The sequence below is a fragment of the Taurulus bubalis genome (genome assembly GCF_910589615.1).
Source record: "Taurulus bubalis genome assembly, chromosome: 12".
NCBI lineage: Eukaryota > Metazoa > Chordata > Actinopteri > Perciformes > Cottidae > Taurulus > Taurulus bubalis.
Genome location: NC_136600.1, coordinates 11,918,927 through 11,929,839, shown reverse-complemented (window position 1 = coordinate 11,929,839; position 10,913 = coordinate 11,918,927). Strand labels below are relative to the sequence as shown.

General features: G+C 41.8%; 1 protein-coding gene across 1 annotated transcript in view; it reads left to right on the top strand.

Annotated features, from left to right (window-relative positions):
* Positions 1 to 1,761: 1,761 nt before the first annotated feature.
* The window catches only part of ntrk1 (neurotrophic tyrosine kinase, receptor, type 1), a gene marked incomplete at its 5' end in the record, with an annotated part of 30,334 nt that continues 21,182 nt past the window's right edge, over positions 1,762 to 10,913 (top strand). The window contains 3 exons of the mRNA XM_079227461.1: positions 1,762 to 1,958; positions 7,592 to 7,666; positions 8,416 to 8,487. Of these exons, the coding sequence (XP_079083587.1) occupies positions 1,762 to 1,958; positions 7,592 to 7,666; positions 8,416 to 8,487 (344 nt within the window). The remainder of the gene's footprint in view (positions 1,959 to 7,591; positions 7,667 to 8,415; positions 8,488 to 10,913) is intronic.

Below are 10,913 nucleotides of genomic sequence, written 5' to 3'. Positions count from 1 at the left end.
AACACATCAGTTAACTCCTTAATTGCAGCAGTTTTTATAGTCCTATTTACAGCCAACGTCATCAAACATATGCGCAGCCACGTAGGCAACGGAAGTGGCATTTTGCCCCAGCTTTTAACATTTAATTTAAACCGTTTACAGCATCGAAATGTCTGGTTGTTGCGTATATTTAGTCAGAATCGATATTCAACAGCGAACTCAAGTTCTACAGAATTCAGACAGGATCACGACTGTCTCAGTGCAACAGGTGTTGTAGTAGGTACAGTATACAGAAGCTCACAGCAGTAAATCAGCAATATTGATTAAATGTCATCAATGTAATCTAACAAGGCTTGAAGTGAGAATGCAAAAATGACCAACCATCATTGAACACCCATCTTATTCTAGGTCTGATATTTCTATAGATTCCAGGAGGATTTTTTTAATCAGGCAATTTTCAAGTTTGGCTTTCAGCTTTCCAAATGCGAGGATTTTGAGTTCATGACTGTACGTCAGGCAAAACAAGCAATTTGAATTGTCATGCAAAAATGTTTTCAAAATCTGTACTATAAGAAGTTCTGTTTGTGTACATCTTCACGAAGGTGTGAAGGTGTACCGGAGGGCAGGTGACTGGAAAGTAATAGACGTGAAAGAATAACTTTTTATAGATTTTTTAAAATGTTGCAAAACATAAATGCAAAATAGATCACAAATATGTCAGTGGAAACATGACTATGTGACTTTAAAAGGGCTTCTCCACCGATTTAGCATTAAAACTTCGAGAACATAGTCGGTTTCATGATGGACAGATTTAAATCAAAAGTGTACAAATCAATGTATTTTAATCTTCCCATACTTCTTTCTTTGTCAAAGCCTACATTACCCACAATGCAACTCGATTACTGACAGTTCAATCAGATGGTTGCGTTTGCCTGTTGAACATTTGAGTGGAATGAAAATCGTGTGCAAGCCTCACGAGGCTTCCAACACTGTTCCAGTGATGGATGCAACAAACTCAGAGACCGATAGAGTTATTTGCTTTCATTTCCTATTGTCAAATCCTGCTGGGAGTTCACGCTGTTGATATATTGCTTTTTGCAGATAGCATGTCTCCCCACCCCTCCCCACTTTGTCACGGCCAATAAATAAAACCTTCCAAACAATCAATTTTCCAAGAAGAGAGCGATCCACCCATCCGTACGGCAGGGTGTTGCTACAGTGTTAGTTAGAGAGCGCTGCATGCGTCCAGGCGCCCCAGAGCCCTGGCTTCTTGGCTCTGCTTGAACCTCAGGCTGCTGGCAGGACACCTATCCCTGGGAGTCTGGGGAGCAGATGAGATCTCCATCACCATATCCCATCATCATCATCATCATCATCAACACACACCCTTCACCCCAACCCCTCCCTTCTTCCCCCTCTTGCTTTCGGAGGTGTCTGGTGACTCTGGCCCCTGCTATCTGGCCCCTCCCTTCATCGTGAACGAGAGGAGAGGAGAGAGGGAGAAAGAGAGAAGGCTGCAGCCCACTACCACTGTGTCCCCAGAGGCCCCTTGCTTGCCTGCCTGCCTGCCCCTCCTGCTGCTCAGTACAGCTGTGGCTCAGCACCAGACCCTGACCAGCTGGAGATCTCAACCCCTTCCAGAGAGCCACGCAAAGAGCCACAGTGAGTGAAAGCTCCTCACCTCTCTTCGCTGCCTCTTCATTAGGTGAAGCACACAGACACTAACTCCCAACTGCAGCTGCCAAGCCTTTCCGCTGGTGCTGAGAAGATCCTCCTTTGAGCATGGCTCTGGCACCGTGGGCCCAGGCACTTCCCTTGCCCCTGGCGCTCACCCTGCTCAGCCTGGCGCTGGCGCCAGCCTTGGGAGGTTGCCCGGCGGCTTGCCGGTGCTCTTTCGCTATGCTGCAGTGCCTGGAGCCCAATGGCATCGCCAGCATCCCGGCACTGGCCCCGCAAGAGAGCGAGAATGTGACAGAGATGTGAGTATGATGTGCCACCTGCTCTGCATGCGCCTCTGACTCAGCGTGAGTTTATCAGACGCCTCGATATTTGTGGCTTGCAAAGCTTGATATTTCTCTGCTTGTGTTATCAGTCTCTGGTTGGCGTTGGATTTGTTTTTGGGTGTCTCAAGGGTTTTGGTGTCAATGGGACCATTTACCAATGGTATCATATGTGATTTGCAGTTCAGGACGATAATTGCTTATATTTCTGGGTTTTGTCCAATTGATTCTGTTAATCAGGCGTTGACGTGTAGTTATCATATAAATAACTCTACAATTAAATGATAAGCTTTTCTGATTCAGTGATACAAAAGCAGTGGATGAAGATGTTTCATTCAAGGTTGTGCAATAAAGTTGCTTTCCATTGCTTTGACTGAAAAAACAAGGGGTTTTTCTGCATGCAAATGGCTGATAGGTTTCCAATTTGTGCGTGTATGCATTAGTTTATTTCTCATATTTTTTTGCACTAATTTGTTGCATCATTTGGTCTGTTTTCATACCACGAGGAGAGTTTGTTCTCAGCGGTGCGTTTGTCCTGTTGTGTTTAGTAAGAGCTAATGATGATGTCTCACCAAAGTATAACAGCAAAGTATTGGAGAGTTTATGTCTCGAATCCCTCATGATCACAGTGAGCGAAATGGAAATGGTCTGCAAGGCTTCATTTACTTATCATGTTTTGATTCAGTCAGATTCCTGCTCTGTTGAGAGAAGACAGAAGTTGTTTGTTGCATTCGCCAAGTCCAGAGGCTGCTTGCTGGAAAGTAAATTTACTGCTGCTTGAGATGCATTAGCATGGCAGTAATTTTGTCACTCTGGTCATTGAAAATCAATTATGGATTGTGTAATGGAAATAATTCAGTATCTCGGGAGGAGAGTTCAAAAGGTTTCAATCAAAAATGAAAGAACAAGCAGAATTTCTTCTGAACGAGACAAGATGCCTCTGTCAGTCTATTAAATGCTTGCAAGCAGGCAGAAATCTTTAACAGCCATGAATCATCAATGTCTGTACAGGTCTCTACCAAGATTATTGCTAAAACAGTCAGTAATATACAATTTCAGACGACCACCCCCTCAAGATCCATCTCATCCCTGATTTGTTCCCGTTAGAACAAAGATGTGATGTACGTTGGGCCCACGTCAATATGTTTTTGAAGATCTTCCACTTGGCTTGAACTTGAACATTCTGTCAAAAGATAGCTTTGTGAACGTTACGTAAACAGGTCATTAGCCTTAAACCAGGTCCTTAGCCCCTCAGAGCCAGGTCATTGGCTCTGAGGAGCCAATGACCTGAGGTGGCCTGAACCGGAATACCTTCATGAACTTGAAAAACCCATGTTTATCAGTCTACTTGTACGTTAATTATTGATCTGAGCACATCACCTTAAAACATCAGTTACATACAGAGATATGTGTTTAAAATACAGCATATAGATATTTTTCCATCACAATTGCTACTGACAATAACTGGCATGGAGTGACGGGAACTGATGTCCTATTATCCATTGTGTCTCAACATGTGGCCTTGGGGTCTTTAAAGGGTCTCAGCGCTATCAGCTCTTTAGTACTGTGGGAAACCTCAACAAGAAAACTGCACTTTTTATTGTGTTTTTCTATGTTATGATAGCTGCAAGTTTAGTCTGTCCTGAATGTTTGGAAATATATATTTTATTTTTTTTTTGGTACGGTAACAAAACGTTGTCAGAGTTCATAAATGCTGATTTTAGTTTCCTTTTGCAATCTGTAGCTGTGTTTTTTGTACTTTAACTTGATTTCAAATAATACTTTTCTTCAAAACATTACGTATTCATAACTATTTAAGCACTTTAACGATTAAGTAAAAAAAAGCATATTGAAATATAATTTATTAAGATTTTAACACTCAAAAGATCAGCTTCATTATGCATGTGTGAGTCCGGACATTTTTTTAATGATGCAACGTTTTGGAGAGGTACAAGAAATACAATAAATACATGTACAGATACAAAGTTATTATCAAAGGACAGTTCCATACACTCTGGCTTAAAAAATCTACTTGAGGAAAGGGTACATATGTACCAGTTCTGAAGGACAACAAATCATTATTTCATGTACAAATACCATGTTGTTGTTCATGGTGGTGAGCCGCATGAGATACATGCGGCTGGACCGGAGAAAGAATTTTACATTTTTTTGAAGCTCTATTGTAAATTCCACTTCTTATGAAAGATCTGCTGACCTGCGTTTGCCACTGAGGTTGTTCTGATCCGATTCATGTCCTGTGGTTCAACTGGTGCTTAAGGGATGAAGCAGACGCTCACTTGTTGCTGTGGTCTGGTTTGATGAAGGCCTTTACAGCCACACGTTTGTCACATTTATGGACGGGCGGTCACTGTGGGGAAGGCGCTTGAACAAAACTCCTTCAAGATATCGCTCAGAAGAACTGAGACTCTCTCACTCAGCAGTGTGCAGCAGATGACTGTCTTTTAACGTTGGCTTTTTAAAACTTTGTATGGAAAAAGGAAGCAGAAACTGACCACCTGTGAATTATAGGCGGCTGCTGTATTATTATGTAACCCACCATCAGCTCCAGCGTGGAAAACTAAATGTCACTCTCTGCTCCACCACGCTGTACTCGCTTTGTTCCTGTCCACAGATCTGAGCAATTAGCACTTGCAAAGAGGGAACTACATTTTAGAAATTGCTATTTCAGTGGAGCAAGTCAATTTATCGCTGCTTTCTGCCTTTATTCACCTACACCCCGCTCTCCTCCCCCCGCTCTCTTATCTCAGAGGTATTTCCTTGTACCTGCAGCTAAACATGTTTCGTGGAGCTCTGGGTAAGGCTTGACATTCTCCCCAACTGTTCGATCAATAAGTGAGCGGGCCTTTCTCCAGATTCTGTTTACCGCGGTGCTCTACATGCCAGCAAACAACAACACTTCGCCATATTGGCAGTGCAAATGAATACAGCCGATACGCGGAACAAACAAGGGGCCATTAACTGTGGAATGGGGGCCAAGATTCATCATACGCCGAGTTATAAATTCAATTTTGTGAATTGCCAGTCAATGCCTCCACCCAGGAACAATAGATGATATACAACCCACTTGGCTCAATCCAATAAGTAAGGGCGATGGGTGATCCTGGGGCCCACCTGCCCTGTAATCACATTATTGCTGTGTGGGTCAATCAGACATGAATAAAAAGGTTTGTGTGTCGCAGTTGGCAAACAGAACTGGAGGGGTTGAAACAATGCCACATGCTGAAAGTGGCGGTCATCAACTGGAAATTACTCCAGGTATTCATTTTGTTTTGGCATATGTACTAAACACTGTAGGGGGGATATATAATCTATATTCAGTTAACTGCATGACAAAGAGATTACCCTATGGATTATTTAAGGACTGTATCTATCCATCCAGCCATGCCACTTCATTCTTCTACTTCACTACATTTCAGAAGAAAATGCGTTTTGCTTCATTTCTTTCACAGCATTTAAGTTCTTAGTCATTTTGCGGAGGATTTTACACAGAAAATCTTTAAAGAAAATATGTATTCATATCATCATAAATCAAATCTCTTTAACCAGAAACGGTAGCTACAGTACCAGGGGAAACAGTTAATGCTTTTTCCAGAGAACAGCACCCACAAAAACCATTACAAATTCTGTATAGGCCTTGATATGTCACATAACCCATTAGAAACCAGTCCGCCGTCCTCAGCACATGCTGTATGCTGTGTATCATCAAAATGTGCTTTAAAGGCATTTTTTTCCACCATATTTAAACTAAAAACCTCAAATATTTTGTCTTTTGTCATTGAATATTCACCACTAAACAAGCAATGATCAAAGTTTCTATTAAAACATGCTTATGCATCATTTATTGAAAATTAAATACTCAAAAGATCAGCTAGTCTGCTTCACCAGAACTGTTTGTAGTTTAAACGCAAACAAAACCAACATGAGACGCAAAAACTAGGGTCTTTCGTTGCTCATTCCCCCGTTTCCCCATGCAAACGTGACAGCAGAGTGCTTCGTTTCAGAGACCCAAACCACAGGGACCTAGAGGGCTCAACATGTGGAGTCTGATGGAAGCAGCACAGTCATGAAGGGCCCAAATGCAGACTCAGAGAGGGGCTCACATAATGAAGATGCTTTAATAAAGCAAAAGTGTGCCCCACTGGTTAGCTCATGGTCACCATTCTGCACGCTCATTCGGCAGTTACAGCCGATGACGCCACCCCAAACTGATGTCGTCGTCTCATAAGCGCAGCACCCATACTCCTGTTCCCGCTCATCTTAACACCGCTAGCTCTGTCAGTACCGCCGCTGTTTGCAAAGCTTCCACGTTGAAAGCCGCCAACAGACAATAGCTATGCTCTTTGTGTTGCCTTAAGCACCTTTAAGTACTTCCTGCTTTGTTTGTTTGCTTAAAAAATATGTGAATCATAATTTGTCATCTTTAAAGTTGATGCACATACAGTAGTCACATCATATGTATTTTTTCCAACCGTCCTCCATTGGAGTCGTCTCAAAATAACGTTGTTTTTGTGATTTCCTTTCATTACTCTTTCCCAAGGATATGTGTATTCAAGAGAAGGCTGAAGACATACACGTATCCTTCACTATTTGAATAGAGTTAATGAAGAGGGCTAAATGGACAACATTCGTATAAGAAGGTGGAGGGAAACGGGGCGGACATGTTTGGCTGGCGAAATCCTTGGTGGGTCCGATCAAGCCGTCTATTCAAACTTCCCATGAAAAGATCTGTCTGTCCTTGTGTTGAGTGCTGAATTGATCTACAGCTCACTAGTTATTCTGAGGCAGGCCGTATCTGGAAAAGTGGAAAATGACTAACTGAGAAGAATTTCCCATCAGCCTTGTCTACCGGCGTCTCTCGAAGGCATTATGCTTCTTTTTTTCCCCACATCAGCAGTAGATAGATAGTTCTGATGCAAGCTTCGTGGTTGGCGGGCCCCTGGACATCTTGTGGGTTTTTGCTATCCGTTTGTTCGGTGGATGTCAGGGAGGTCAGACACACGTCAGTGGGGCTTACATTTGGATGCTGCCCTCTTTCTTTGATGCCTTTCTTCATGCTCTCAGTCAACTCACACGAACATTGTTTCAAATCCCAACTCACTCCCAGTCTTTCCTGTTTTTTCTCCCAACCCTCAATAGCAATAATAATACCTTTTAGCGGAGGTTAATGGTTTACAGTAATTGGCTGCTGCATATTGACACAAAGGTTACACAGGTGACTCAATTCAACATCTTTTGTTGCGGATTATTGTCGTCACTATATTTCTCTGTTTCACTCTCTTGGGTACAAAACTGCCTTTGAAAAAAAAAAGGCGAATCAGTATTATTGTTGTCATTTGTCTGGTTGGAACGCCCTAAATGATGAACACGAATGATGGTAAACGCTTCTTCTTCATTCTTTTGTTCTCGTCCCTAAAGAAGGAACCCATTCAGTGTTTTTCTCTATTATTTTCATTCTGCGTGGGCTTAATTAATTATCTACACAACAAAAGGCTGAAGGTCACAACAAAATGTAGTATGTATTTAACTTGCAACTTTCTCTCTCTCTTTCTCTCTCTCTCTCTCTCTCTCTCTCTCTCTCCTTTATCAACCAGTTACATAGAAAACCAAGCAGCCCTGGAGAATATAACAGAAATTGATCTCGCTAACTACAAAGAGCTGAAGAACCTGTAAGTAATGCTTTTCTCATTTACTTGATAACGAAGACAACTGTGCAACCCTTCATGTTTTCACATGTTGTAATACTGTTTCACTGCACCGTACTAAGTACTGTTTATTGTGTGCGTGCAATTCTCAATACAATATGTAACTCCATACAATTGACCACTCAATACCCCCCCCTTTACTTACTGTTGCTATGCCGATCAAGCCTTCTGCTCGGGCACAGCACAGTTTGCGGGTTACAATGAGAAGGAAGCAGATTTAACCCTCAAAGCTTTGACTAATGTTTTAAACAATGGGTTCTTTAATTTCAGAAGTTGAATCTATTCGTACCACTTTTGCTTCTATTTTCCTTTTATATTTCCTCCAAACCTTCGTACTAATGAATGCTATTTGCTCTTACTACAGCCTCGTACACCTTTATCTATGTTCACTCCATGTTGTCTAAAATATCATTGTACGCTGTGGAAATCAGATTACATACATATACACTCGTACACGGGTAATTTTGACCCGAAGACAATGGGAGGGTTAAATAGAACTAAGTTGCCTTGACCGAACCATGAAAAACAGACCCTTAACAGAACAAGCAATAGATTGATTATTTGAAAGAAATGTTGCCAGATGAGTGAATAATGACAATAATGCAACTCCTTCATTTATTTTTCACATGCACTTTCTATTTGATGACCTGAGTTGCTTTATTTCACTCTAAACAAACCATGTTCCCATGTTTGTTGTGCTTTCTTCTCTCCAGTACGGTCACACTGTGTAAGCTGAGGCTCATCTCTGCCAATGCCTTCCAAAACAACGTCAAGCTCCAGTATGTGTAAGTGTCCTTGTCAATACAAAAGGATTGTCATGTTTTGACCTGTATGTGGGCCAGCCTATTTGTCGCTGTCAGTCAGTGCTCAGCCGGGCCTTTAATATTGCACGTCATATGAAGTGAGAGCTGCATTTCTCACAATCACAGTGACTCAGCCGCTCGGTCAAATGGTTGTTACTCACCCGCACATCTGGTAAATGTGTGAGCTCATTTAAAACCACAAATTGCATTTTATTAGAAGTAGTATTTCTCAATGGATTTCGTGTAGAATATAACATCCAGCTGTTTGTGACAAATGCAAGCAAGTTAGTGTCTCTAATATGAATATTTATCAATTACATATTTTGGGGTTTTGCAAAAAAAAACGGGGAATTTCAAGACATTACCGTGAGGTCTGGTGAATTGTGATTTTCATTTTTCTATATTTCCTGGTATTTTGTGGATTTAACGGTAATTGATTGATCAATAAACGAACCTGAGGATTAAAGCAGATTAATCAATAGTGAACATAATCTTTAGTTGCAATTGCAAAATCAATTACTTCTGCTGTTGAACCATTTACATTTTTGTTGTGTAATAGTACATATATATTAAATAATAACCACCTCCTTTTTCAACAATCATCTAGAAAACAATTTTGCAGGCAGCCTGGTAGTTAAATAGACAACTTTTCACTCAATATTTCTAAAAGTAATTTAGTCTTTACTTATCTGATCAGTTTGACCTCTCACGTCTGGCCCAACAATAAGTAATACGATGAAGACTTATCTGATGGAACCATCAAATCTGTCTATTCAGCAGCAGCAGACCCTTATCGCCTCCATCTTGTCCTCATTGTTTTACTGAGCGTGTGCGACATGTCCCACGTTGCTTATCTGAAAGACAGACGGGTTTTCGAGGACCAGAGATTGGGGGAGGGGGGTGTGTGGATGGTAGAGGTGGGCGGGGTGGGCTCGAGAAATTGGAGAAGACATCCACCAGTCACCTTTTACTCGCTCACTTTGGCGGATTATCGACAACTGATGCATAATAAATACACTCCACTAAGGGTCCATTATCACTTAATCAATATTTCACTGTGGAGGGAGAGGGTGGGCAGGTTGGGAGGAGTAGAGGGGGCTTCTGTGTGATGTATTTCTGAGATTAAGGGGGGAAAGACTATAACCAAACTAAGCAGTGGAGATGGAGGCTTGGACCACTTTCCTTTCTCTACTTCTGCTCACGTCTTCCCCCACAACCCTCCTGGACCTCAATCGTCTTTTATAAAATTCAGTTCTTAAGAATGGCAAAAAGAAAATGAGCTCCTTTTCCCGGCTCTGCCCTCCCCCTGTGGGCCCGGGTAGGAATCGAGCTGGTAATGGATAAGCCCCAATGGCTAACCCATCTAACATGAACTTTTGGGAGCAAGGAAAACAAATAATTGAACCCTTGGCCCTGCCAGAGTGAATATGTATTGGCTTCCATGTGGGCGCTCCCCAGTGTGGCTTTTTGTCATCTTCTGGGGGAGCTTTATTTACAGCCTGATCCTTCGGCTGTCTGAGGATCATTTGAGATGATATTTTAGAGCCCTGAGAGGATTGGCAAAAAGATATGTAGCATTCACCCATGACAGGATTACAATGATGTATTATAACGATTGTATTACATCTTTTTAATACGCTTAAATAAGGTAAACAAAGGAGTCCACAGCTGTAAACAAACCTAGGAGTCCACAGCTGATTGATGTGAAACAATCGACAGTTAGCAGGTCATGTTAGCTTCAAGCATGCTCTTTTCATAAAACCAACTCAGTGGTGTTGTTGCCTTGACCTAATATCCTATGAAGATGGAAGTTTATTTTGAAAAGACACTATGCATGGAACGACTGGTAACTGAAACAGCGTCCCGGACACATCCAAAGCTAAGGCTAGAGAGGTACCTGGAGCACTCTGAGTAAGAGCACGGACAAAGCGAGTTAAAAGTGAGAGTGTGTTGATTTTGCATGTATTTGGTTATAAACCAAACCAAAATTGGGATCTGATTATGGGACTGAGTGAAAAGTCAGGGCATCGCCAGAGTGTTTACAATTTATCCTGAGGGGAGGCATGAATGTGTGGACCAAGTTTGGCATGATCCCACCCATAATAGAAAATAGCTCTTGAGACATTTCATCATAAACCACACATGTCAAACTCATTGTGGCACGTGAGAAAATGTCCGGCATCACCACATTCACGAGGATTCATCCTCTGGGGATCTTGAATATTTATACAAAAGATATCTCAGTCTGCCATAAAGCTACAATGTACTTTACTGCGACACAAATTAGTACAATTTCTACCAAAATGGAGAAACTTTTTACCCCAAATTTTAAGCAAATGGAGTTTGTCAGTCTGTGTAGCCGAGCTGCGCCCTTCCTCCGAGAAGTGTTTGTGACTCTGAACTAATCA